At 42.0% G+C, this 26,239-nt stretch overlaps 1 protein-coding gene across 1 annotated transcript in view; it reads right to left on the bottom strand.

Annotated features, from left to right (window-relative positions):
* Positions 1 to 26,239, bottom strand: part of PCSK2 (proprotein convertase subtilisin/kexin type 2) — a 92,757-nt gene that overhangs the window by 59,427 nt on the left and 7,091 nt on the right. Inside the window, exon 3 of the mRNA XM_009634674.2 lies at positions 23,722 to 23,845. Within this exon, the coding sequence (XP_009632969.1) occupies positions 23,722 to 23,845 (124 nt within the window). The remainder of the gene's footprint in view (positions 1 to 23,721; positions 23,846 to 26,239) is intronic.

Raw genomic sequence — 26,239 nt, 5'->3', positions numbered from 1 at the left:
TAAAGAACTCATGTTTCAACCCAGTTCGTATTTAAAAAAAAAAAAAAAAATAATAAATGCAAGAACTGACTTGCTCTTGCCTTATTTTGTGACCTTTCATTTTCCTGATATTAGTTCAGTGCTTGGTAAATAAGGAGCTTTCAAAACTAAAAGAAGGGGAAAAGAAATCAATATTTTTGTCCATTTAGCAGGCCTCTCACAGTTCAGTGACATTCAGGAAGCAGTGAGTAAAGAGACAAGGAATCAATGTGGAAGAGGAGGCTGCAGATCATATTCAACCTGCTCAGCTAAGCAATCAATAGCGCTCCTCTAGCTCCTGCTTTGAAATGCAAGTGCGTTGTTTAGGCTGCAATGTAAAATGAACGTTGAGTATGGATGGTCTGCAATGGAAAAAGCCAGTTTGGCAAAACATAAATTCTCATAGGATCATGCCCTCTTTTTCTGCTCTAGGATAGCATTTACTAAGAGGAAAGACTGAGACAGAGAAGAAGCCCTGGATAACTTGATACGCAGTGCACTGCCTCAAGAACAAGCAAACTGCTTCACACCTCTGCTCTCTCCTCAGTTTGGCGTCAGGGCCATATCGGGATCTATATATTATCACAGGTGCTGACTATTCTAGGAACACTGTTCTTATTTTCAATTTTTTCACTCCTTAGACAAGCCAAAAAGAGAGCAGGAGCATTTCTGAAATCTTAAAAAGTTTCCAAAGGAATGAAAAACTGCTTCTTATTCTACACCAAAAAGCTGACATTACACTTTACTGTATATAATGACAGAAAAGACAATAATTTGTATTTCAAACAATGACTTATTGCAAGGCAGCAGGACAGTTGCTTCTGTTACAAAATCAAAGATCTCTGTAAGAAGGAAATTCCCCAGAGATGGGCTGTAACTGCAAGCATTAGTCTCTCCAGTGGATCTGGAGAGACCGCAAACCACAGGGACACTTTCTCAGCAGCTTGTGGGTAACTTTTGCCCTTCGCTGCCTCATCAGTTACACTGGGCCACAGAAATGATCAGCCTCTCCAGATCCATCAGAACAACCGCCTCTCAGTAGAGGTGTAAATAACAGCATGCCTGGTGACAGAAAAGAAAATTGGGCCCCATGCACGTAGGGTGCTATCGACTGCAGATCCTCCCTTCTTAGCTGTAAAATTAGTTGCTACAAGACACAGCTTTCCTTCTCCCACATCCCTTGGCCAAGTACTGCAGATACACCTTTCTTCAAACACCATGCCTGGGGGGAAAAAAAGCCACCTTTTCTTCTTCCTCAACAGTAAAAATGTGTTTATGGAGTGATTTTCATTTATTACAAAGGCCACCAACAGCCTTTGAGTAAATACCCAAAGTAGGTCTCAGTTATGCTTGCAGCCTCTCTGTGGTATAAAAGGGTTTTAGTTTAAATGGGAATCAGGCCCAGTTCATCTTTAAGATTGCAAACCTTCTGGCATCGAGACTAGCTTTTGGATGTATCTGTGCCGTACAAAGAAGTGAGGTGCTCGTATGATGCTGAATCTTCTAATTTAGTAATTCCCTCTTTGTTGTCATTTGTTCATTTATAACTTTGGATCATTTCTTATACTCCCGGGCCGTCTTCCAGCAAAGGACTTTCCTCCTGCTCCACAATAGCTCACTGGTGCTACAAGGAGAGAGTTACTACAGAGTCCCCATTTATATAACCTCCTTTTTAAGGATTCCATTAGTACGGTTGCTGCTTCCACGCAAGCCATGAATATCTGACACATCCCAAGAGAAGAGGAGTGCTCAGAGGCTAAAGATTCCTCTAACTCTGTTGATTTTAAGTTAATATATTTCATGAAGCAAGCCTCCAGATAAGTGGGGATTGTGAGAAAAATCTGTTCAGTTTAGTTTGTGTGGGAAGACTCAACTGACAGGTGAAATGATTCTTTGTCGAAGCGTACCCTTGACCCACCCTGACGCAGCAGAGACTTCTTGTAAATGTGTGAATATTCCTGCTAATGTCCAAACACATTTTGAGTCATAAAGCATCATTTGTAGCAGCTCTACCTCTAAATTCACGCGTTTTCTTTCTGAATGCACCAATTTGCTTTACAGACATTACGCTTAAGCGTACGGCATGTATGCAGACTGGAAGAACCTTGCACTACAGCTGCGTAGGTATGCATCATCACTTAGGGAAACTGAGTCAGCAGAGGATGAGACCTTAAAGTAACTCTGCAGCATGCACTGAAAATAAAACCCCTAGTCTCCAAAGCGATTCTGCATTTTAAAAGCTGGCTTCTGACCTGTGCTGTAACTCGTCATACTTCCACTTCATTCTCCACAGCCTCCTTCCCACTCAAATTTCATCTAATAGCTCATCATTTGCCTTGAAACGTCTGCTTGGAAAAATACATCTCACATTTTCTCTCATGGAATTACTGGCACAGATTATCCCCTTCCCACATTAACAGTAAATATGCCATAAAGTCACGCTCATTGAAGAACTGCCTCTTGCCCCATCCTTTACATGATTTATTTTGCTTTCCATGTGTACCTCTTTTCTAAACAGCTTCCAGGTCAAAAAACCAAGCATTTTTATATAGCTGCCCCCCAAGCCCAATGACAGCATTCAGTCATGGTAACAGCAGTAGGAGCTGTTTTGAGGTTCCTCTCCCATGCAGTGGGGCTTAAGAGTAAAAAGTTTACTTCAGCTTCCTCTGCTGTTTTTTGCCCTTCCAAGCAGATGGGCCCCACTGGATCCAATGGCCGTGAAAAATTTTCATACAAAAGTTTTGCCAAAATCTCAGCTTTTCAGAATAAAAATGGTATCATGGCACTAGGAGGGAAGGAAGGCAGAGTAATGTCAGTGCCGTTGTCCTACGTACAGTGCGTGAACCAAGCTGAAAATCATTTTGATTTAAATTCATTTAAGAAAGTCTGAATTAAAACAGTTACTTAAAACTAGCTGTGGGTCCTCAAAACCTGGACTCATGGGGTGACAGCAAAGGAAAGGTTGGCTCCATCACGTGCAATCCAGGCTTTACCAAACCTGGGTTCAGAAAGGGCACAAGCACCTTTTGATTTCTTTTTCCTGGCTGCAATGCTGCATGAGTGCCCTTTTGTAACCTATCCTGCATCGTCATTGCCAAAAAGCAGTTTTTCCTTTCCCTATTTCTTCTGCTCTGTGAGCAAACGACGCAGTCTGAATTTGGGGAGGACATCTCCTGAAGAGCTATCTCTTTCGGTTAACGTGGAGGGGAGCACCTCTGTGCAGAGAGAGGAGGCCATCACAAATGGCCACTTACTCCTCTTGCGGCATCGCCTACAGTCTCTGTTCTGACTCAGGTCCCCACTGCACCATGCAGGCAGGTCGCTGGCACTGATTACTGCCCACTGCTGTCAACATCTCCCCAGCCAGGTGGTAATGACATCTGCAGAAGGCCCATTTAGCTTTAATAAAAAACAAAGCCTACTTTTACAAAGCTGCCTGCCTGGAGTGATAGAGCAACAACTGCCAAAAAGTCTAAGCTTATTCTAATATTTCAAACTTGCAATACTTAAACTTCAAGGTTCGCATGAGTGGTAGTGATATATTACTGAGCCTTTCTTGTCCCTTTTTAACACCTTCAGAGCTCTGTTGCTATCTCAGTGGAGATAAGATATAGAATTGCAAACCACTGATCTTCCTAAAGTGCTGCCTGGTGGGAATTACATGGCTGTACAATGTCTTCTCTCAGGAAATTTCATAACTAGAAGCCAGACACAAAACAGAAGCCAATCTTACAACAGAGGGAAAACCGCAATTACGCTGCTGCTCACATTCATGTATCTGCTCATGCACCCAACAGCAGAGTGGTTGTTTATAGCACAGCTACTTCTTTCTTCTATTACCATAAATACACTGGACAGAAAAGACAAGGGGGCTTGCTCCCATGAATGCCTTTTCCAGCCCAGTAGGAGCAGCTGATGATTTGTATCGATCGGGCTGTACGCTGTAAAGGTTGCAATTGCACTTCTTCAGCTCCTAGATTCAGAGGTTTATGGATCCCCATCACAAAGCATGTTAATAAAATCAGCAGAGGTTTATGTATCACTGCTGTACAGCATATAGCTGCCAGGGACAAGGCCATCTGCCACAGAGGAAGCTTCAAAACAGAACAGTTTCTAAAGAACAATTTCTGTATCGAGAGGAAAGGTAGGAAAAGCTGGGAAATAAGGGATTGTTTACAAAAAGGAAAGAAAGAGTCCATGTCCTGTAATTCTGTCCTTTACCCAAATCAGTTTTTAATTTGGTACTTCCAAAGGACTGACCTTGATCCTCATCATGACATGCTGTACATCAGAATCCTTTCTTTTAATCTTCAAATGTTCTTCAATTCCTGCCACAGAGCCTGCAGAGAGCGTGGTTGCAGAGCTCCCTGGTGCCCGGCACCATGGGAGAGAACGTGGCCAAGGCAGAGAGATCAACACCAGGGCACTTCTCCCACCTCATCCCAGAATCTGGCTGCCACAAAGTGGCAGAAAACCACCCTTCTGCCCCTGAACTCCTGAACTGCCTGGCGCCCAGCCTGAGGAGCGTATCGAACCCATGTTCCCCCAGGCAAAGTCTTACAGGTCTTTTCTTGACAAGGAAGTCACCAGGACATGAGCAATTTGGCAAAGGGATCGCATCTAGCATGAGGCTGTAGGCAGGAGACCTAACACAGAGGTAGGGTCACCAGAGCAGGAGGAGACACCACACCGGGGCACAGAGGCAGCCCCATGTAACAGGGCACAGAGAGAATTAACAGGGAAAAAAACCTGTGAAACGGAGACAAGGCACCCAGAGTTTATCCCAGCTGAAACTCTCCTTAGCTTGTCATAGAGACAGAGCAGTACGAGGCACAGAAGCATGGTCCAAATATTCTTTACGGGTTTTCTCAACAACCCCCTTAGCAGAGAGGCTTTTTCCACCCCTGCCCATGTTCTCCAGCAGCCTGTCCTGCTGGCTGTTAGCCAAGCCTCTCTCCAAAGCCCATCTGCACAATTAAAATTATTTTCAAAAATCTTAGAAACAAAGGGGTATCTGCCTTGATTTCAAGGAACCAGGACATCCAATTGCTTCAGATTTGTCACAGGCCCCTCTATTTATCCACTGCCTAGAGCAATGAAACTGGCTCCCAAAGACTACAAAACTCATTATTAATTGGAGTTGTATGTGCACTAGCAGGGATTTTGGTGCCAGAATTTTCCCTTGTCCCCACTGGGTCAAAGCACAGGCTGGTTTAAATAAAGTGATAAAATTATCATCCTGCCGCAAATTATTTGAACTACTGCTGCTTTTTTGGCCAGGAATGAGGGAGTATCTTTTCAGTTCAGTTATTAGCACAAAATAATTAGACTTTGGAGTATATTTTCCTCCCAGTGCACATACATAAATTTGCATCAATATTAATAGGAACCTCTTTATTCACACTCATTGAAAGGAGGCTGTACCCCAAGGGACTGAGAAAGACTAAACCCTAAATATGCTTTTGCTTATCACTGAAGATTTTTCCATGCACTCCTGTAAACTGCTATCCTCATTATATACTTCTTGCTCTTCCTGGTTTACTTCAATTGAGACAAGTGTTTAGCAAATCATGGAAGAAAATCATTTGCTCAGGCTTCACACAGGAGGCAATCAAAAATGATGCATGCAAATTCTATGGAAATCACTCTTTGTGTCCAGACTTTGAGACCCAATTCATGTTATGGTTTCCACAGAATAAAAATTTAACAGAAAAGCTTCCTTGATGAAATTACATTTCTCTGGTATGAGAAGTGATGAGTATCTGGTTAATGCTAACAGTGCCTGCTCCACGCACATTTAGGGGCTCTTCATAGTTCCGAAATGCCAGCATTAACCTGTGTTATAGCAAGTACTGAATAAGTGGCTTGAGACTACCAGTACTTCATGGTAGATTTGGGGAAATAAACTACTACAGCAGAAGGACTGACTTTATGGCAGTTTGAATAGGTGCCTAGATTGGGATATAAAGTCCCGTGTGTCTTGGGCCACTGCAGCCTGAAGAAGTGTAAAACATCCAGTGCTAAATGACAGAATCATGGACTTGGCAACTTGTTGACAATGCAGTGACGTCAGAGATGATGTCCGTTGTTCTGGGCCTTTCCTTTAAGATCGAGGTGAGCTGTAGCTATGAATGACCAACACGAGAAGAAAATGACAAACAATGAAGTGCTGCCAAAGATACAGCACAATTATGTAAGGGATGAAACTGCCAAAGTCTTGGCTCAGAATGTCATTTTATGAGACTGAGGGTAACAACAGTACTCTGCAAAATGGGGAAACCTGAACAAAAACCAGAAAAAAATCCCAAGGTCCCTCAAAAGGACTGAAAATTACCATCCTCTCTACTGGGTAGGGCCCCTCATCGTTCCTCGCTTCCGTTTCAGGCAGGGCCAACCCAGTTCAAGTTATTCCCTCTTGTTTCACCTTGCCACATGCAAACAAGATCAGAGAAATGCTCTAGCTTAGAAACAACTTTTTAAAATGCAATCATAGTCCCTATCCTAACACCAGGTATCCCTGCAATAAGAAAAGTGGTAACAGCGTCAGAGGAACAAATAGTGAGGACAGAGGAGGCAGGAATACCTAAACTCAGGAACACGACCAAGAAAAGCATCAGGTAAAACCACCACAGTGGAACAACAGCGCACATTTGGTATCAGCTTCCTGGCTGAGACTCAATTCTCCAGAATTATAAATCCCAGGTTCCACCTCCTCTTGCCCAAGGATAAATACAGACTCACTCCATTCATTGCAGTGAAATTCAGATTTTCACCACTGCAAATTGGAGAAACATCTCTCTCTTGTGTTTAACACCATCCCTGTGATGAGAAAAACTGTTAAAAGCCTCCCTCCGGTTGAACTCAAGTTCAAACTTGCTGGGCTGAACTTGCAAAGGCAAATTATTATTCTTTGCTTCAGGGGAGAATGTCTGTTTCCACAGGAGTAACCAAATCAGAATATGCAACCCACTGGTGAGGAAAAGACATGGAGATGCTGAGTGGGAATGAGTAAGTAGGGGTGCCCAGAGGAGGAGCATCCTATGAGGCCAGAGCAGCGTGCAGAGCCTGGTGAATTAGTATGCTTGGACTATGCAAGCAGCAACGGTACATGGACATGGTCTGGAGACCATGTGTAGTGCAGGAGTCCTAGTGTAGGTGCACTGCTGGTCCACCTCATCATAAGTGGTGGCTCCTCTCCAGCATTTCCATCTTGGACCTTGTGGAGGTCAGCAGAAGTGCTGGTGTCCAATTCCACAGAAATACTGCCAAAATCCCAGCATGATCTCCACCCGAGGGAGATGTTGTTCCTTCACATGCTTCTCCTCCCTCCCATGGAAGCCAGGTACCTTCTACCTCCACAGGTGCCTACAGGTGATGAAAACTGTCCGGGGGAATTTCTCTTCCCTTTATCACAACTGACAAAGCAGGCAACATTTAGAGAGGAAGAAAGCACAAGCTCCTCATACCTTATACAAGAGTGTAACTGAGGTCATGGTTTGGTCAGGGATGAAGAAAGCAGATGGTTATTTTATTTGTTTTTCCTTGAGTTCTGTTATGAAAACAGAGGCCTGGAAAGCTACTCTGTTGTCCAGTAAAAACTTATCTGAGGTCTTTATGGCTAAATAGAAAAAAATCCCTCTCCTATTGTCAACCTTCACAACAAGAAATAAAGGCAGAACTGAGAAAAGTTCTCTCCCATTCCCCCTTCATACGTCCCCTCTCAATTTAACTTAGGACTTGACAAAAAATGCACATAAATCTCAAGGAAATAATTCATCATGTCTTTCATCAAAATCACCAGTTCCTCTAGTCAAGGTGAGTAGCTGCTGTTTCAATCAGCCAAAACATATTAAAAGAGGTTTCAAATCACCTCACAAAGGGGACAAAAAAAATTTATCATTTCATTCTACATCTCCATCTGAGGGTTACGTGCTCAAAGATGACAGCCCCTAGGGCTGGAGACAGTGCTGCAGTTTGGGATCAGAGACAAGATGCCTTGCCCTGGTGTTCAACTGATGCTCCCGGCAGTTGGGGCAGAACTGAAATGAGCCAAATGTCAGCTTCCTACCTGCAGAGACCCAAGAGACGTCCCATTTCCATGAGCAAATATTATAATAAAACCCATGCAACACCTATGCAACCCTAATTGCTAATAAATCACTGATACACCTCTCTGACAAACCATACCTTGCCCAGGTGATCAACAGATACTTGGGGTCAGTAGCATAGTCTCAAGTAGTACAAAGACACACAGTTCCCTGACTTTCTGCTTCTTTCCACCTGAAAATGCAAAGGCAGGGGTGTGTTGGATTTTATCTTCTGGGAAACACTGCACCTACATATTTTAAATATATAAACACGTCCAGTCAAATAACCTGTGCATGGTTTATGCAAAAAAATTAGTTGCTTATTGGACAGGAAAGAATGAAATAGTAAATGGAAAAATGTTACTTAGGTTCCAGTCTCCTGAGCAAAAGACCTCTCACTCAAATCTCCATTAACACTAACAGAGGTAAATGTGTTTCTCCATCTGCTGCTGCTGTTACCCAGGACAAGGAAGCTCTGTCCTGGGAAAAGCTGGAATGAGCCACAGGGAAGCAAAGGGAGGACCGCCAGTACTGGATGATACCCAGGGACAAAAGCCTCCATACAATTCTGTTATTATTTTGCGCTTAGATAGCCTCTAGCACAGTAATTTCCCCTGAGCCTCCAGATCATGCATGTGGAAACACTAAATGACAACAGTAATTACAGTTTAAGGTTACTGTCCTTTGTTTAAGTCTTTTGGGCTTCAGAGAATCTGCGCTAATCTCTTGTTTTTATTTTTTCCCCACTATTCTCATCTCAGTTTTCTTATTGCCCAGGTGCTATAAAGACCACAAATGGCTGCAGTCCAACCTCTTTTTTTGTTTGTGGGTTTTTTTTCCCCCAGAACAGTAGATTTGGCATCTGGAATCTACTCCTACTTTTGCTCTGCTTTGCTGTATGACCTTTTGGAAAATATAAAGCCCCTCTCTCCTCTATTTAATTCCAGCATTTGTGAAATGGGTATAATCCATATTTGAAACGTGCTTTGACACCCGTAGTTAAAGATTATTTCATTACACACTGTAAAAGACCACAAATTATTTTAGATGGACAGACGGATCATTTCAGTGGGAGATCTGCAAGTATTAAATCAAAGTAGTCCCTCTCTCACTATCATCTATTTTGTAGGCAGACAGAAAGTATTTGGGAAGATTTATTTGACTTCCAGGCTTACACTGAATTATTCATTGTTTGCAAGTCAGGTAGGTAATTCACCTTGCACACACTGCTCAAGTACAGTGCTAATAAGAAAACCACGATGGGTAGATTTTTCTGACAATCAACATTCTCAGGTAAAGAGCTGGCTTTACGGAAATACGTCCTTTCTCTATGCAAAAATGTTCACAGCAAACGGCAGGATACCAGTAGACGTCAGTTTGACTCATACTCCTAAAAGCAATGTCCTTTTTCATACCTTCCAATTTCAATCTGGAATTTGCATTTCTTTCATACACTCAAACTTTCTTCCAAACCTCACTGACACATGAAAGTGAAAACATTTCATCGTTGAACTCCAAATTCCACTGAGACTGCATATGGCAACTCTGAAATTAAACAAAAAAGATTTTTTCGCTATGGCAAGTTGCTCACTGCAGAAAGTTTCTTTCCTTAGAGATAATTAACCAAACCCAATCATTTATATGCCCTTCTCCATGTTTTTCTCCAACTAGCCTCCTGGAAGTGGAGAAAGAAAAAAAAAAAAAAAAAAAAAAAAAATTCACACCCCATCCTCTGTATGTCTCAAGTTAACTACTGTGGGGTTTTGGGGGGTTTCAGTGCATTACAGCCTATGAGTAAAAATTGCTTCCTCCTTTGCAGGACTGCATCACTCAACTCCTGTTACCTCCTCAGAACAGGGCTCACGAAGCCACTGAGTATGCTCAGAGTGAGGGAAATCTCAGCCTCCTTAGATGTTCTTCGAAAAGGCAGAGTGGGTTGAGCTCCCCTGGATTTGTTTGTGATGAACTCTTCAGACAGATTTGGATAACAATGGCTTCCTAGACTAACATCCAAACAGGACTAAAAAAAAAAAAAAAAAAAAAAAAACCTTTTGATGCAGATGTTCAGCAAATTGCTGTTGTTCAGGGAATTAGCGATAGAAACAGTTAGCTTGTGCCAAGCCCCTCCGCTTCAATTTTTCAAAACAGCTATGGACCAAAGACCCAGTGGAGATTTGCTAGAGTTAACCAGCATCAGAGTGCCAGAGGTTTGCCCAGCTGTGAGACGCTCCAGCCATCACAGCGGCACTGCTGCCTTTAAGTTTGTTCGTAAGCCATTTAGATTCAATTAAGAGGAGCACTGAAGTGAGCAGTGAGTTACCCATTTCTATGAGCAGGAGAAGGCTGTAGTCCTGGCTGATAATCAGATGCTTGTCTCAGAGGTTGTCTCCCACTAGCTATTTGTCCTTGCGCAAAACATACTTTTCACATTGTGGAAACTGGAGTCAGACTTACGGATGTCTGGAAATAGGATGTTCATTTGGGAAGAAATAATGAAACTGAAGAAAACAGCCAAAAATTATCATGAAACAAAGTCTTACGAAGGTTCCAAACAGAAACATTGAAACAAAATTAAACTCTCTTTTTGCTAAATGAAATCATTCAGTGCAATAAAACATTTCTGCCTTGATTTGGTATTTCAAATATGAAAATGTAGATTCTGTTTCTGTTACTTTTTTTACTATCAGAAATCAAATGAGTTGAAGTCTTAAAAATAATTTTTATCTTTAGGAAAATAATAATTTTAGGTTGTCCAATGGAAAAATTTTCTCTACTTTACTTATAACATGCCCTGCACAACTTGGGGAAGGACCCTTGAGATTTAGGAGATATGAATATGGTTAGACCTGGAAACAAGGAAATAAAAGTTTAACATGGAGGTTTCCCTTCCTCTTCCCAGAAAATTAGTCCAAACAGAAAACCTCTTCCTATAGCAACCAAGGGAATTATTCCAAGAAAAGCTCATGTTCCAAAACAAATGAAATGGATTCCAACGAACGTTTTCCCAGGAGAGCATCACAGTTGAGAAAAGAAAATAAAGCAAGCACTGTTCAATTATGTCAGTATCTCCTGGCCTAAGAGAATCAGCATTTTTGTCCAAACTCTGCCAGAGATTGCTTGTTGCCCCACGGTATCAGATCCGTAAAATGCATGAGGCAGGCTATTACAAGAGTTGAGCTTGTTCTAAGTTGGAAAAAACAGCAGTTATAATGGTACCTATAAGGCTTATAATAAATAAATGTGTATCTCACATTTTTAAGACAATTTGCAGACACTGACTGGAACGTGGCTTCTCCAAAGGACAGAGGGGCTGGGATAGCTGCTGCCAGCTGGAAAGACCATGTTTCCAGGCATAACAGGGCTGACTTTGGTGGAACCACACCTAGGACAAAAGTGATCCAGAAGCTCTGCAGGGGGAGGCTGGCTGAGTGCCAGGGAAATCAGTGGCCTAACACAGAAGATGGGCTCAGGACTAAGTTTATCTTATTAGCCAGATGACAAAGCCAAGTTAGATGGGAACAAATGTAATCAATCACTCAGACTCCAAGACAAAACACAGGGCATCTCCTCGCCCCAGTGGCTTATTTTCTTTTTCAGGTTCTTCATGAGGATACAACCAATGCATCTGGACTTCCTCCAAAGAAAAGGAATAGGAGAGAGCATGTAGAGGTGGCAAGGAAGAAGAGAACCAGCTATTAACGTTCAGCATAGCTCTGCAGTGTTACATAAGCTAGAGCCCAGCAGTAATCAGCTTAGCAATACTGCTGTGAGACCGAGAGTATAAAAACAGTAATTACAGCTGGCAACTCTGGTTCTTCCGTGAAGACTTCACATTTGCAAGACTCACTGATTCCTCACTGTGTATTCCTCTGTATGAAAGAATAATACTTGGAATCAATACAGATAAAATGAATGGAGACGGACTATTTACATTACGAAATGTTAAGACTGCACACGTAGTGAGACTGTATTTCTTTTCAGCCCTCGGACAGAAGATAGTTATTGATATAAACCATAAAGCAGCATCTTCAAAGAAATGTGGCCATTCGGCTATCACTTCATACAAGCAAAGTTGTAATATTGACCAGAGTCCATTTATGATAGTATGGAGCCGACGTTATACAACCAATTCGGGAAAACATGTAACGTGGAGATGTTACGGTACTTCTTAGTCTTTCCACAATATTTTATTCTACTCTGTCCTGTTCTCCCCCTCAGTATGGAAGTGTTCAAGGCCAAGAAGCATTATTCAACTTCACCAACCCATGACATACGTATTAGCATTTTAATTACTATTGGCTATTCTCAGCTTCTAGAGGTACCCATTTTGCTGAAAAGCCATGTTCCAATGCAGCATCAAATAATTACTGCAGAAAACTATTCAGAAACAATTTAAGTCTAAACCTTTAATTCATTTGCATTGTATCTCCAAATACTGCAATCAACTTTCTCTGACCTTTGTAAACCCCTTTCTGTATTCACGGAATGCATCATCCATGCAAGAAATTATTTCACAGGTGTATTTATAACTCCTTGTTGGCTTCTGGGTTATTGAGTTGGTGGCAAAAAAAAAAATTAATACTATACTTAAGATATTGCATACACGCTTTGAAGATCTGGAAACACAGGATGCTTGTAGCAACAGTGTTTTGGAACAGATTGCGATAAACCAATAGACTGAAGTGCTGTTCACAAAGAAAACACTCATCAAATTATAAACAACAGTAAAGTAGGTTAAATGGCATGAGTGGATGCACTACATAATGCATTTACTGTGTGATATAGTAACATATGCCATTATATCAATTCTTTTAGCTTGAGTCTCTCAGTAGAAAGGCGGTGAGGTTTTTTTAACGTCACAGCCTTGTGACGCAAGCCCTGGCACAGCACACTCAGCTACCCCAGAAAACTACACCAAAAAAATGTTCCGGTTTTATATTGTTATTGATTTAACCACACACCCTTAGCTGCACTGCCTTTTATTTATTGCCAATGTCATATACAGTAAATGGTTCTGGTCATCTAACTGTACACACAAGAAATTCAGAGTCTGTTTTAACAGCTGGTTTTCTGAAGTTAAGAAAGAATAGAAATAACCTGTTATAGATCTATTTTGTTTCATTCTAAATCTACCATGTCACAGCCTAAAATACATGGGCATCATGTATTATCAGGTATAATATTTTAACTAATTCTCATTCTTCCCGAAGTAGGTGTCAACCAATATCTTTCCAATCTTTCAAAAGAGCTTAACTCAAAGGCAGTTTTCCAATCTCCAAATTTTCTGTTAGGCCTAGAGATTTGCCAAAAGAAAATAGACTACAAGATGTCTTGCATTGTTCCCTGAGGAAGGTTTTCTAGCATACAATTTACTGGTATTGAAAACAAGGAAGTACGGCCCAATACACACGTTTTCTAAACTGAAAGTGAAGTTTAACCCTGAAGATGGGCTCACAGATGGCAGTCTGGATTCTGTTGTAGCTCTAATGTTGGTGACTTGGGAAGGAAAAGCACTTTTGAACCCCCATGTATTTTGCCATCATCAAGCACAAGTGCTCCCAGGCCATGACTGACTCTTCCAAGTCAACCCCAGCTGTCCTGAACGGAGCCCCAGCAGGAGGAAGGAAAAGGGTCACTACATGGGTCCAGGAGATGTTGGTAGGATGACAGCCCAGAGAAGGTAAAGCCAACCAGTGGCTGCTTTCCTTCATCTCACCAACACAGGCGGCAGCTGGCTCGAGCTTCCCAAGGCAGGAAGGCATGATTATGACCAATGCTATGCCTATGGATTCCTGGACCCAGTGAATGCTGAGATACTCACAACCTTCAGCAACTGTTAGCTCAGCACATCAGAGCACTACATTTCTTGTTCAAAACCAAACTTGTCCCAAACCAAAGCAAACTTGTGCAGCACGCTAGGTTCCACGTTAATCCAAAGTCACTGGCTCATGCTGTCCGTTCTTCTCAACACCCTACTAACAAAAAACCCTAAACCACATATTCTCACCACTGCCACTGCTTGTATTATAATATTAAACAGACCCCACTGAAGATTCAAGCCTGGAAATCGCACAGACAAGGCCTGCTCCACAAAACAGAAACTCTATTCATCAGGCAGGAAACAAGAGGGAGACAGGAAAAAGCAGAGGGGGACTGGGGAGCGATGCTGCAGTCAAGAGAACAGACCTCGACAATAAAGCAGAAACGTAACTGATGCCAGTTCAGCAATTTACAGGCAGCAGAGTAGAAGCTGAATGTGGTTAGCTGTCTCAACATGTTTTTGTAAAATTACTGAACTTCCATGTAGTTACAAGTATTTTTGAGGAATAAAGCTCATTTTATTGCCTTACCCCCCATATCACGTTCAGCAACATGAAAATGATATAATATGTGCAACTTCAAGAGGTCATCTGCACCATCCCAGGGCCCTGGAGGAATCAGCTACACCCAAGTCACTTACAATCACTGTCCAACCTTGTCTTAAAACCACTGACCATGCGGACTCCACAGCCCCCGTCGGCACCAAAACTGCAGTGCGTCAGTGCTTTTATTTTTGGAAAACTCCAAGTGAACCTGCACAGCATCGTCTTCACTTATCAGTCTATTATCTTGCAGTTCATTCATTACTATTTTTCTAACAAAAATAGTTTTAGCTTACCCTGTAATTTTACTTATACACTATTTCCATAAGAGACACGTGTATATTTAAGTTTGATGTCATTTTGATAGTCTGTTATTTTATTACATGCAGCTAATGGTGCTTTTTCCTATAATATAACTATACAAGATTCCCAACATTCTTTAACACTGATGTTGATGGACTGGGGTTTTTTCCTCCTTGTAGCTGTTTTTCTAGTTACAAATAGAAATAATAGATCAATTCAGCTTAGCTTTTACATCATGCTGCATATAACTGCATTTGCTCCAGCAGCAAATTGTTTGAAATATTTAATTTTCCATACTCAACAGTGCTGTGATATTTCACATTAGAACTGTAGTGCACATCACAGATCCAACATGCATACACAGCCCAAAAACAAGCCAGCAATGCTGCACTTAACACCAGGAATTCAAACCTGGGAACAGAGCAATTCTTCAGTGAGTATGCCTAACGTACTCTCTCTCCAGCAAAGGGGACTACTGTGTCAACCTGAGTGACAGCTTAAGTATCTGAGGGACTCTAGGCCTCGTTATTTTTTATATCAGAGAGTTCTTTTTATTCTTATTATAGAAATTGACTCCTATGCAATAATTGTGATATTTCAATTAAAGAGCTGCTAAGTGCTTTATAGTTGGAGTTGCTGCTGGTCAACTATGCAAAACCATACGCATGCTACGCTGAACAGGGCTTTCTGTGAGCAGTGAATCTCCATCAACCGTTGCTGTGCACATATAGTCTACAAAGGCCTTGGACAACAAGAAATAGGAATCCCTCAGATTCAGTTTTCAAAAAGCAATCACAGAGAATTTAGCAAACATTTGCAGTGACAACAGCCAGGCTACTATACTATGTATAGCAGAGTCATGAACCAACCTTGCTACTTCACTGAATTTCCAACATCTTTATTCTGACATTATCACAGACACAATTTCATGGTGGAAAGACCACTTTATCCTCTGCACTCTGGAGGCACAGCAGTACCCCCTTACTTCTGTCAGCAGTGCAAGAGGGGCAAAATAGCAGGAAAACTTCTTTTTCCCCTCATTTATCAGACATAAATCTTCTCTTTGCAGCCCTCTTGATTTCTTGCTTGGAATGACAAAGATCATACAACACATGGAGCATATTTCTTACAATTACTGATCTTTGTCCTACCAGCTGTATGACCCTTTCTCTTTCCACACCTGAAGTGCAAGGCTGAATTCCACCTTCCCATGAACTGACTCTAACTGCCTTTGACTTTTTTTTAATGCTGTGCTTGTAATCTCTGCTGCTTCCTCCCTTTCATCTTCTCAGATAACCCCACTCATGAACCTGTACATTTAAACATTTAAATAACTATCCACCAACATCTGCAAAGGGTCTAAATATCATAAAAGCAAAATGCTTCATTTAAGTGTTAAACTGTCTCAGTAATAAGACGTACACCGAATCAATTTTCAGATGATTTAATACATACAGCTGACTAGAGTTTCCTCAAGAAAATTGTTTTTTTTCTTATAATGCTTGCCAACTGGCTTCATTATGAATTAGAAACACAAATTCTTCGAAAAGGGCCCTGAGCTGTATGGGAAAACAAAACTAATATAGTTCAATATCGACCTGAAAAAAGTTATTAATACAAGAACAGGCCTCCCTATGTGAACTCTTGGAATCCCTTCCTCAAATACACTGGATAACACATAAGAAAACTTACACCAGAAACAGATAAACCAGGGATCCATTCATGGAAGACACCGCCTGTTTTCTGCACAATATGCTTCATTTTGTCAGGATGACTGATGACAAAAATGTCTTCAGTTCTTGTTTGGTGAACAAGCTGGCAATGCAGCTCCCACCAAAAGTGTGTAGGTTTGAGGGTGGCTGGGGTTTTGACAGCACTGGAAAGAAGACATTTCCTCTAATGAGTTTTCCTTGGCTGTTCAATATTTATTACAGGTACTTAAGCAGAGCTTTTATTACTTAATGTCCATTTCCTTCCAAAAGGATAACACCGATACTCATGTAATGCTGCCCTACAGTCTCATAAAATTGATGGCAGCTCCAAACTTTTCCTCGGCATAATCCTGCCAGCATGCCATCCCCAGCAGATAGCATGTATTAGGGCAAAACGCTAAACAGAATTCACTGGGAAGTCTCTCACCTCAACCATCTGCAGCATGAATTTACGTTAAAGAGGTGAAAATGCGAAGGGCTTTTTATCCTGCCATTTTCTCCTGTCTCTCCATCCTACCACACACATCCATACCTCCCTGCATGGCAGAGAACTGGACAGGGGACCTGACACTTCTCCCCCAAGATCTGAGACAGGGTAGCAAGCCTTGGGCATTAAGTTCACTTTATATAATGTTTATCCGCTCAGCAGTTGAAAGTTTTGTACAGATCTAGGGTCACTGCTGTGGTTAACTGCACAGAAATTAACCCCTCCACCCGCAAAGGGAGTCGACAGCAGGATTACAACAGTGCATGGGTCAAGTGCCAGCCCCTTCCTACAGGATGGATTTTGGTATTGCTGCCCTTTTGCTTTTGGGAGCAAGTCAGCTTTCTTCTCAGAGGGGAGAAGCATGTTAGGATACCTTCCAAAGTTTGATCAGAAGTTTATCAGGGATCGAAAAAATCACTGCCACTGGCCAGTAAGCTGGGAAATCAAGATGTAGGGCATGGAGCAGGAGTGAAGATGTGAAATATATCCCTTTTAATAAAAATAACTGTAAGATGGTCTTATTGCTACATTCCAGGGACAGAATTGTGTGTCTCCAGTACCAGAAGGCTGGAGAAACAGGTTACACCTCCACAGCAATTACAGAGATCTGACCAAATGTGCAAGGAAAGCTATAATAGCTTACTACCCCTTGCACCCCCAGGTCACTGCACTCTACCTCAGTGGAGACCTGGGGAGAACTGTGGAAAACTGGGTTGTCTTGATCTTATCAGGAAGATTTTCATTTTTGCAAAAGGGAAAGATCTGTGCTGGCATCCAAGGCAGGGAGGCAAAAGGCCCCACCATGAACCCATCTCAAGCCTGTCATTAATGCTGCCAGAAAGGGCACCAAAAGTTGGCTTCAATTACACTGCTGTTGCTGAAGGCTGCTGCTTGTTAAGCAGTGGTGCTGCTCCCAAGCTGCCCGCTCTCTTTCCCCCTGTTAAAGGTGACCATGGATGAAATATCCAGCTTTGGCAGCACTTGGCAACCCCCTCCCTGGCATAACAGGGCACTTCTGCCCTCACAGGTTGCAATGGTCCGACCACATGCCAGTCGTGTTAAGGGGACATGGGAGAGATCTGAGGCAGGGAAGGATATGGAAGATTTTGATTTATTTAATTAAAAGCCTAGATCCTCCCCATTTACAGCCCCCCTTTCCTTCACTTGTCCCATGACACAAGCAGTTTGGGAGTACTGCTAACCCTGGGCACCTAGGGACTACACCTTGAAGAAGCCATACATCCGCCCTCCCCAGACTCCGGCACGGGTATCAGCCAAGTCTCCCTTCCTAATCCCTTTCTGCAACATAGCAATTGCCATCACTGTGATGTTTATTTCCAAAGAAGTCATCATCTAAGTGCCAAACTCACTCACTCTCCCTGGAAGATTTTCATTTCACCTTCCCCCCTCCACACATATACATTTATTCCCCCAACACCAACACAGATGCACTCACATATAGATATCAGTAATGGGACCCAGCTCTTCTCTGTATATTAAAGCCTCTTTCTTGAGTGGGATTAATCTTGGCAGCTGTCTGACAGGAGAGACTGTGTGGGAGGAAAATGGTTTTATCTAAAACTTGAAAGAAAGCAAAATAATCTTCGAGAGAACAAACTGTGTTTCAACTCTTGCTCCTTCAGCGGAAGACTATTTACTAACAGAAAAAAACCAACAACAGCAAAAATACAAAAGTATTGCTCTGAAAGGTAAAATAAAGACAGTGCATTTTTTTCTTTCCTTTTACTTCTGTGGCCACTTTTCAAAACATTTATTAATAATACACCTGAGTCTCTCCATAGGAGGCCTGAAACTGAGTCAGTTTTGAAAAATCAAAATGAAGCAAATCCCGTGGTTTTCTTTTAGCTATGGTGGAGCAGGAAAGGTCTCCGCTGCCCATCCTGCCTCTGCTGTACTTTCAGAAGCAGGAAACCTAACAAACAAGATGGTATCAAGTATCTCCGTGTTTCTGATTTACTCTTCCAGAGCAATCACGTTGATGAAACATACCACTGTTCCTCATAATTAAAAACAAAGTTTGCTCTTACAGAAGCTGTATCGCCCCTCGCTCGCTGCCAAGTTTCCTTGGAAAAGGTCACCTAGCTCTAAGGTTGCATCGTGACCTGCACTCAGGAGGCAGCACGCTTTGATGTCAACGCGGACACCCCATTTCCAAGTCTCTCCAGTCTACTCCTGTGCTTCTCCATGGCCTCAGCTTGTGGGCTGGCTCCATGACCACATCAGCCAACCTTTTTTCTGACTCTGGGCTCTTGTTCCAGCCTGTCCCTCTTGTTCTCACCTCACCTTCACACTGATGTCTAGTCCCAGCCTACTCGGGCTCCTCATCACCTTTAGGTCGCTTGGCGCCCTCACCCCCATGCTGTCACACTGCTGGTTTGCCTCCCAGCTGCCTGTGACCACGGGTCACGGCAAGGACTGCCTCCCCCCTGCAGCTCCAGGCCAAAGTACAGCAGCCAAGTTTCCCAAGGCAAACCAAGTCTTATGGCTGACCTTTTGGCCTGAGAAATTTCAGCTGAAATAATTAACAGATAAAGGCAGATGAAAATGCAATTTCGCATGGAAGATGCTAGATATCTTGCTGCTCTGTCTTACCTCATTAAAAATTCCAGCTTTAACATGAAAAAACATTAGGGGGTCATTTTTTCTGCCCCAAATCTTTTTGGCACCAAAGGTACATACAGTAAAATAACAAAATACAAGTGCACCTGAGAATCATGGAAATTTGCAACCAACACAAAAAGAGTTGCTTCTGAGCAAAGCTCTCCTGGAAGGTTCCCTGTACATCAGAAAATGTAATTTAAATAACTAAACAGTCTCCATTTGAAGTAGTTCAATTCACTGCGGCATTTGCCATCCTGACAGTGAGGATCCCCGAGAGGACTGTACTGACAGCAAAAGCCATAGCGTTTCATGTGCCTGTGCTTTTTTCTTCAACAGTTCAATAGCACAACACACTATATGACACTGTTACATACACCTTCACCTGCTACCAGTACCGCCTCAGGCTTCAGCAACACTAATGTACTAAATAATGTCAAATCCATCGTATTTGAGGTTGTTCGTCAGAACAAAGATTCAGTTCATGCTAGATCTCTGGGAAGGCATCTGTCTTGGTTTTGACTGGAATAGAGTTAATTTTCTTTCTAGGAGCTGGTATAGTGCTGTGGTTTGGATATAGTACAAGAAGAATCTTGGTAACACCCTGATGTTTTAGTTGTTGCTAAGTGGTGCTTAGACTAGTCAAGGACTTTTCAGCTTCCCGTGCTCTGCCCAGTGCACAAGAAGCTGGGAGGGGGACACAGCTGGGACAGCTGACCCCAACTGGCCAAAAGGATATTCCATACTATATGACATCAAGCTCAGCACATAAATGGGGGAGTTGGCTGGGAGACAGTGATCACCGCTCAGGGACGAGCTGGGCATCAGTCAGTGGATGGTGAGCAATTGCACTGGGCATCACTTGTTTTGTATATTCTGTATATTCTCTTACCATTATTTTCCTCTGCTGTTTCATTAAACTGTCTTTGTCTCAACCCATGGGTTTTACCTTTTTTCCAATCCATCCCACTGAGGTGGGGAATGAGCAAGCAGCTGGGTGGTGCACAGCTGCCTGCCAGGTTGAACCACGACAGCATCTTAATGGTGCTCCATTCCCACCCCCTTGACAGCAATGATGTTTATCACACAGTTGCTGTATACGTTTAGCATATCTCCAAATTATTTTGGTAAAAACATACTGCAAATTTTACACAACAAAGTTTTTTTGAGCATTTTAGAAGACATGCAGAGCATGAAAATGATGCAGTAACCTGTTTGCATAGTGCTCTGCCATCTATCTCCCTGGACTCTTAGAAAAACTAGCATGGTTCCTCATGGGACTTTCCTGATTAAAGAACATTAATTAATTGAGTGAACATCTGTGCTGTTTTTCAACTAATAATTAAAATTAGCTAGGAATTGTAATCTCCTTAAAAATGAAAAGTATACAGAATAACTGCAGCCCACTTTCTTACAATATTTGGGTAGGGCAAAGCAACTACGGTATTTACCATGATGGTTCCCGAGAGATTCGTAAGGCCCTGTGGTGGAAGTTTGCTTCCTGTCCTGCCTGACAACAGGAACATTTTATTCTTGGCTTCAGGCATTAACATATTAACCATGACAATGCTGACATTTGTTGCCAAGTAAAATTGAAAGAAAATGGCCTAGAAAGCTGCCATTAAATTTAGAAATTATTTTTGGAGTTTGAAATTAAGTACTGTCAACACAATTCATGTTTCCACTTACAAGCAAATATGACAGGAATTTTAATGACTTCTCCAAACTCCAAGTATAAAAGAAAGAAGGGAAATAAGAGTAATGATTTTAATTGCTCTCAGACTGCATTACAAAAAGCAACTGACATATGGTATTGTAAGAGCTCAAGGACTATCCAACAGGACAGAGTAGGTAGGAGGGCTAGATAAGAAAATGCCATGTTACATGTGGAAATGAAACATTGCTTCCATCCCCCAGGGCAACCCATGAGGTCAGGATATACCCAGGATCATCCTTTTCCTCACATGGAGATATTCCCTGGGGCTTTATTGTCTGAGCTCAAAGGAGGGAGCCAAGGAGAGCCGAGCCACTGGCACGAAGCACCGGGAAGACATGGAGATTAACACAAAAATGAGATTTCATTGCACATGATAGAAGCCAACTAAGAGTCTAGAGACCACAAATATCAGATGACTGCAAAAGAGAACATCTCTGAACAAGAAGGTAGATGCATTTAAGCTGTTCTTAACAGCACTGCAGACAACTTAATCTAGAGCCAGTCAATGCAAGAGCCAGTCTGGAATTAGTACGGGAGTGCTCAGCCACATAACACTGAGGCTGCAGTGAGAATTGGTGGATTCATACAGATACCATACATATTTGTAAAATTTTCAAAGGCTCACAAAAATATTTATTTCCAGTACAGAGTCACCTGCACAATGACTGTACTCAGTCACTAGTTTGCAACATACTCACTTAGTTGTACACTTTTTCTGAAATGGCTTTTAACAAGACTGGGTGGTTCAGGGAAATGCAAGACACCTCTCTCAGGACACTTGCTTAGTATCATAGAATGTTTTGGGTTGGAAGGGACCCCTAGAAGTCATCTAGCCCAACCCCTCTGCAGTGAGCAGGGACACTGCTAACTAGATCAGGTTGCTCAGAGACCCATCCAACCTGGTCTTGAATGTTTCCAGGGATGGGGCCTCCACTACCTCTCTAGGCAACCCGTGCCAGTGTTTTACCACCCTCATTGTAAAGAATTTCTTCCTTATAGCCAGTCTAAACCTACCCTGTTTTAGTGTAAAACGATTACACCCCTTGTCCTGTCACAGCTGGCCCTACTAAAAAGATTTTCCCCATCTTTCCTATAGACTCCCTTTAAGTACTGATCCAGTATTAGTATCCACTAATTGCAGGTGGATTCTGAATGGTTGACTTTCTGATCCCTGTTTGGTAAACAAAACAAGGGAAGCCTGAGAATTTCTATTCAAGGCAGGTTGAATGGGTCTCTTCCTCACAGCCTGTACCTGGTACCAGCTTCAGAGAAGGGGGCCAGGAAGAGGTACCTTAGAGCTCTGGAAGGCCATCAGCAGCCACAGGGAACCTGCCAGCTCTCAGCATCACTTGATGGGGAACCTGTGTGGTTCAGTCACATGGCTCCCAGCCGCAGGAGCGGCCAGCCACGTGCATCCCAATTGGCCCTGGGCCCAGAACCACTTGACATCTCTGCAGAATTAGGAAAATTAAGCTGGGAATTCATCAGACCTGGCTTGCTTTGGTGTCACAAAAACAATTATGATCTTATTTAACCTATCTTTCTTTTCTTCCTACTCAGCTTTTCATTCTTATAGGTGCTCCAATACCATAGAATATCTGGCAATAAAAATTCTGACTGGAATAAAATTGTTCCCCCCTCTCTTTTGCTCACAGTGCAGAGAGTTTAAAGCCTACTAAAGGATTAAAAAAATAATCTATTTGCTGTCATGATATCATTCCTCAGGCTTATCTACTTTCTTTGGGCAGTAAATACACTTTTTGTGCTACCTGGCCCCACTCCAGCCCAGTATTATACTGGTGTAAGAACTCTGTAGAAAAAAAGAATTTGCTAGTGCCAGCTTGTAGCCTTCTGCAAAAGGAGCCTTTCCCTCCTGCCTGATGGTTTACACTTCTGAAAACCGAGCGAGCACACCATTTGCTGACTGCGATCAAGAGCCTCTAAAAGAAATACTGAGTTTTGACAGCATACACTCTCTTAGCATCTGGGGTGTACATCATTCGCTGAAGAAAAGTCCCAGTGTGACTGTAGAGAAAATTCCACCATTCAACACCACAGGGTATTCTGGGCTGGATGACCCACAGACAAGCAGGATGGGGGGGGGGGGGGGGGGGGGGGGGGAAACTCTGGGATTTACCCTGGATGGCGAGACATCCTGGAGACTACAGCATCACTGAGTCTTACTGGAAAGAGGATACATCTTAGAGAATCTAAGATATTTGTAGTAGTGAAATAAAAATAAAAGCTGAGGCTGTTTGGGAGGTATGTGCATACAGCAGTCACTAAGCCTGAAACAAGCACTGGGGAAAAAAAACCACAGCCATAACCACAGATTTGATCATCACCCTGATCTGATAAAAAATAGTCTGTGTCACAAAGAAAACACTATAGGTGTGCATAATGATGAAACACTTACCCTGGAATCCTTTTCCAGATGAAGCTTGTGTTGAAGACTACGTCTTCTCCTGGCCTTGGCAATGCCATTGTGATAAAAGAAGTATCCGGTATCTAAAAAAGGGAGCTGAAGAAGAGAGAAAGAAAAAAACATCAGAGAGATACTGGCTACTAATAAGGATGACACAGATAACTTTTGCCCGTGAAGTGACTCAGGACCACTGAAGTTGTTTGCTGTAGGTTTATAATGTGTAACTTCACTTGTATACACTTGGTACTATTTTCAACTTACGTTTAAGGTCAACAGTGCCAATATTTCTGAAGGGCTTCCCAAATCACATCAGGATTATTTCCTGAAAAAGCCAGGAGGGGGGAGAAAAAAAAAAAAAAAAAAAAAAAAAAAAAAAAAAAAAAAAGAATGAACTGAACTGCAAATTATTTGAAACTACCACAAACCATCCTTCAGCAATAAGGCGTTATACGAGTGCTTTTCTGAGCCATTATAATGCACCCAAGCTGAGGCTGTAAGCGGTAAGGCAGAAAGAGTGATTTTCAATCCCTGAAAAATACAGTATTTGGAATTTTTTCTGAACACCAGGAAACAGAACATAATAAGAACATTAAGAAAACAGCCAGCTCGCAGTGTCCGGGTCGGAACAGTCTTGTACAGCTTTACTAAGACATTTAGGCAGCAAGGAAAAGCCTTCCCAGGGTTTTCCAGGCACACTGAAGGCGGGTGCCAGGGAAGGAAGATACACGGCTGCCATCAAATGCATCTCTCCCCACAGGATTGGCAGGGAGTGACTGGAATGCTGGTAGACGTTTAGCTTTGAGAAGGCTAAAAGACATGGTGTTAGGAGAACAGCGTCCCACCTTCAACAGTCACTCAGAAAGCTCCATTTGTATATCAAATTCTACGTCTTTTTCCCCTTTCCAACTTAATAGGGAGATCCCGGTTGAATGTTTGAATCTAAGCAAGTAACTGCCTATTTTTAGGCTAAGCTTCTCTTTGTAGAAGTTAAGGGAAAAAGAAAAGGCTCTTGCTGGGAGTTATATGTTAATGCTGTGAACACTTCAACTTCAAAGGTTAGACTACCCTGTATGTAAAATAACTATTTAAAAGAGATATTCCAGAACAGCCATGACAGCCCCGTTCCTTTCCTTTTCATGATCTGTACTTCATGATAACATAAACCTCTTAGCAGGAGTTCCAAGTTCTTTACTGAAAACCTGAGACTGATGTCTAGACAGAATATTCATCATGAAAACCTGGGTTGAATAAGGGTACCAGGATCTTGCTGCCATAAACCAGATTCTGTTCCTGTATACAGGTACATAGAGTTCACAAATACAATTTTTCCTCTACGAAATCATCACCTGTTTCATTAAATCTATCACTATATCTGGTGCAGTTCCACAAATATATTTTGGCATATATGTGGAGTGGTGGTGTGGGAATGGAAGATTCACAGTGAATTCTGAAAGCATAAAATTCAGTCACATTCCAATACCAAGGGTTTGGGTTTTTTTTTCTTTTTTTCCTACAAAGTCCTTTTTTACATTAATTGAAACATTTAAGATAAAAGTGAATATGAATTGCTTTGACCTCATTTAAAATTCCACTGTGTATGATACGTAATACATAAATGCAAAGTAACTTAAAAAAATCAAAACATTCTGTTCTGATAAAAAGACCTCTTTTTAAGTGTATATAAAAGGTTAACATTTTGTCAAAATCATTATGGTCCCTTAGAGCTGATTTGCAAGGGCTGACTGGAGAGCTTTTCTGGGCAAATAATCAGAATATTTTGCATCAGCTCCATACAGATGTGAAGAACACAACAGCTGAGGCAGAAGGAGAAATGAGGCTACGAAAGCTCATGGCAGTGGCCACAGAAGCCTCCTGTGCTTCACACCTATCCTCAGAGCCACAGCTTGTAAACCTCAAATTCTGTCTGGGTTTAGGTAATTTTTTAAAAAGCAGATTTATGTTTTATGTTTAAAAAGTCTAACCCTGTCATCTATACCAGCTGGATAATAAGGTATTTCCCTAATCCAGAGTTTGGCAATAGATCTGACCGTCCAGGAAATAGTTCTTCCCCCGTGTTGGATACATTACTTTACACCTCAAAAATATGCAGGAGGGAAAAAAAATATCTAGATAGCCACATCAGTTACAGCTTGAAATCCATCTCACCGTGCTAACCATTACCATCCATCGCAAGCTGCAGTCCAACTACCCCTCTAATTCTCTCAGGGAAATCAGGCTGTTTTCCTTCTTTTTATCTCAGTATCAACTATTCAAATCAATTCCAGACAAATATCAATCCTGATGTTCTTCCATTAACAAAGATTCTCAGCAATTTTGAAGATATCTAGAAATAGATAACACATATTCACTGTTCATTTTCTGCGTAGGGTTAGTATCTAGTGCCACTGAGAATGAAGCAATATATTGCACAGTAAACTTTTAAAGCCAGCATATTCAAGCCCGGCCATAAGCAAAAGCAATTACTGTTAGTACAACAATGGCGAGATTT

Source organism: Egretta garzetta, unplaced genomic scaffold (genome assembly GCF_000687185.1).
Source record: "Egretta garzetta isolate BGI_Z169 unplaced genomic scaffold, ASM68718v1 scaffold252, whole genome shotgun sequence".
NCBI classification, from domain to species: Eukaryota; Metazoa; Chordata; class Aves; order Pelecaniformes; family Ardeidae; genus Egretta; species Egretta garzetta.
The sequence above is the reverse complement of the archived record's forward strand: the minus strand, read 5'-3'. Positions and strand labels throughout refer to the sequence as shown.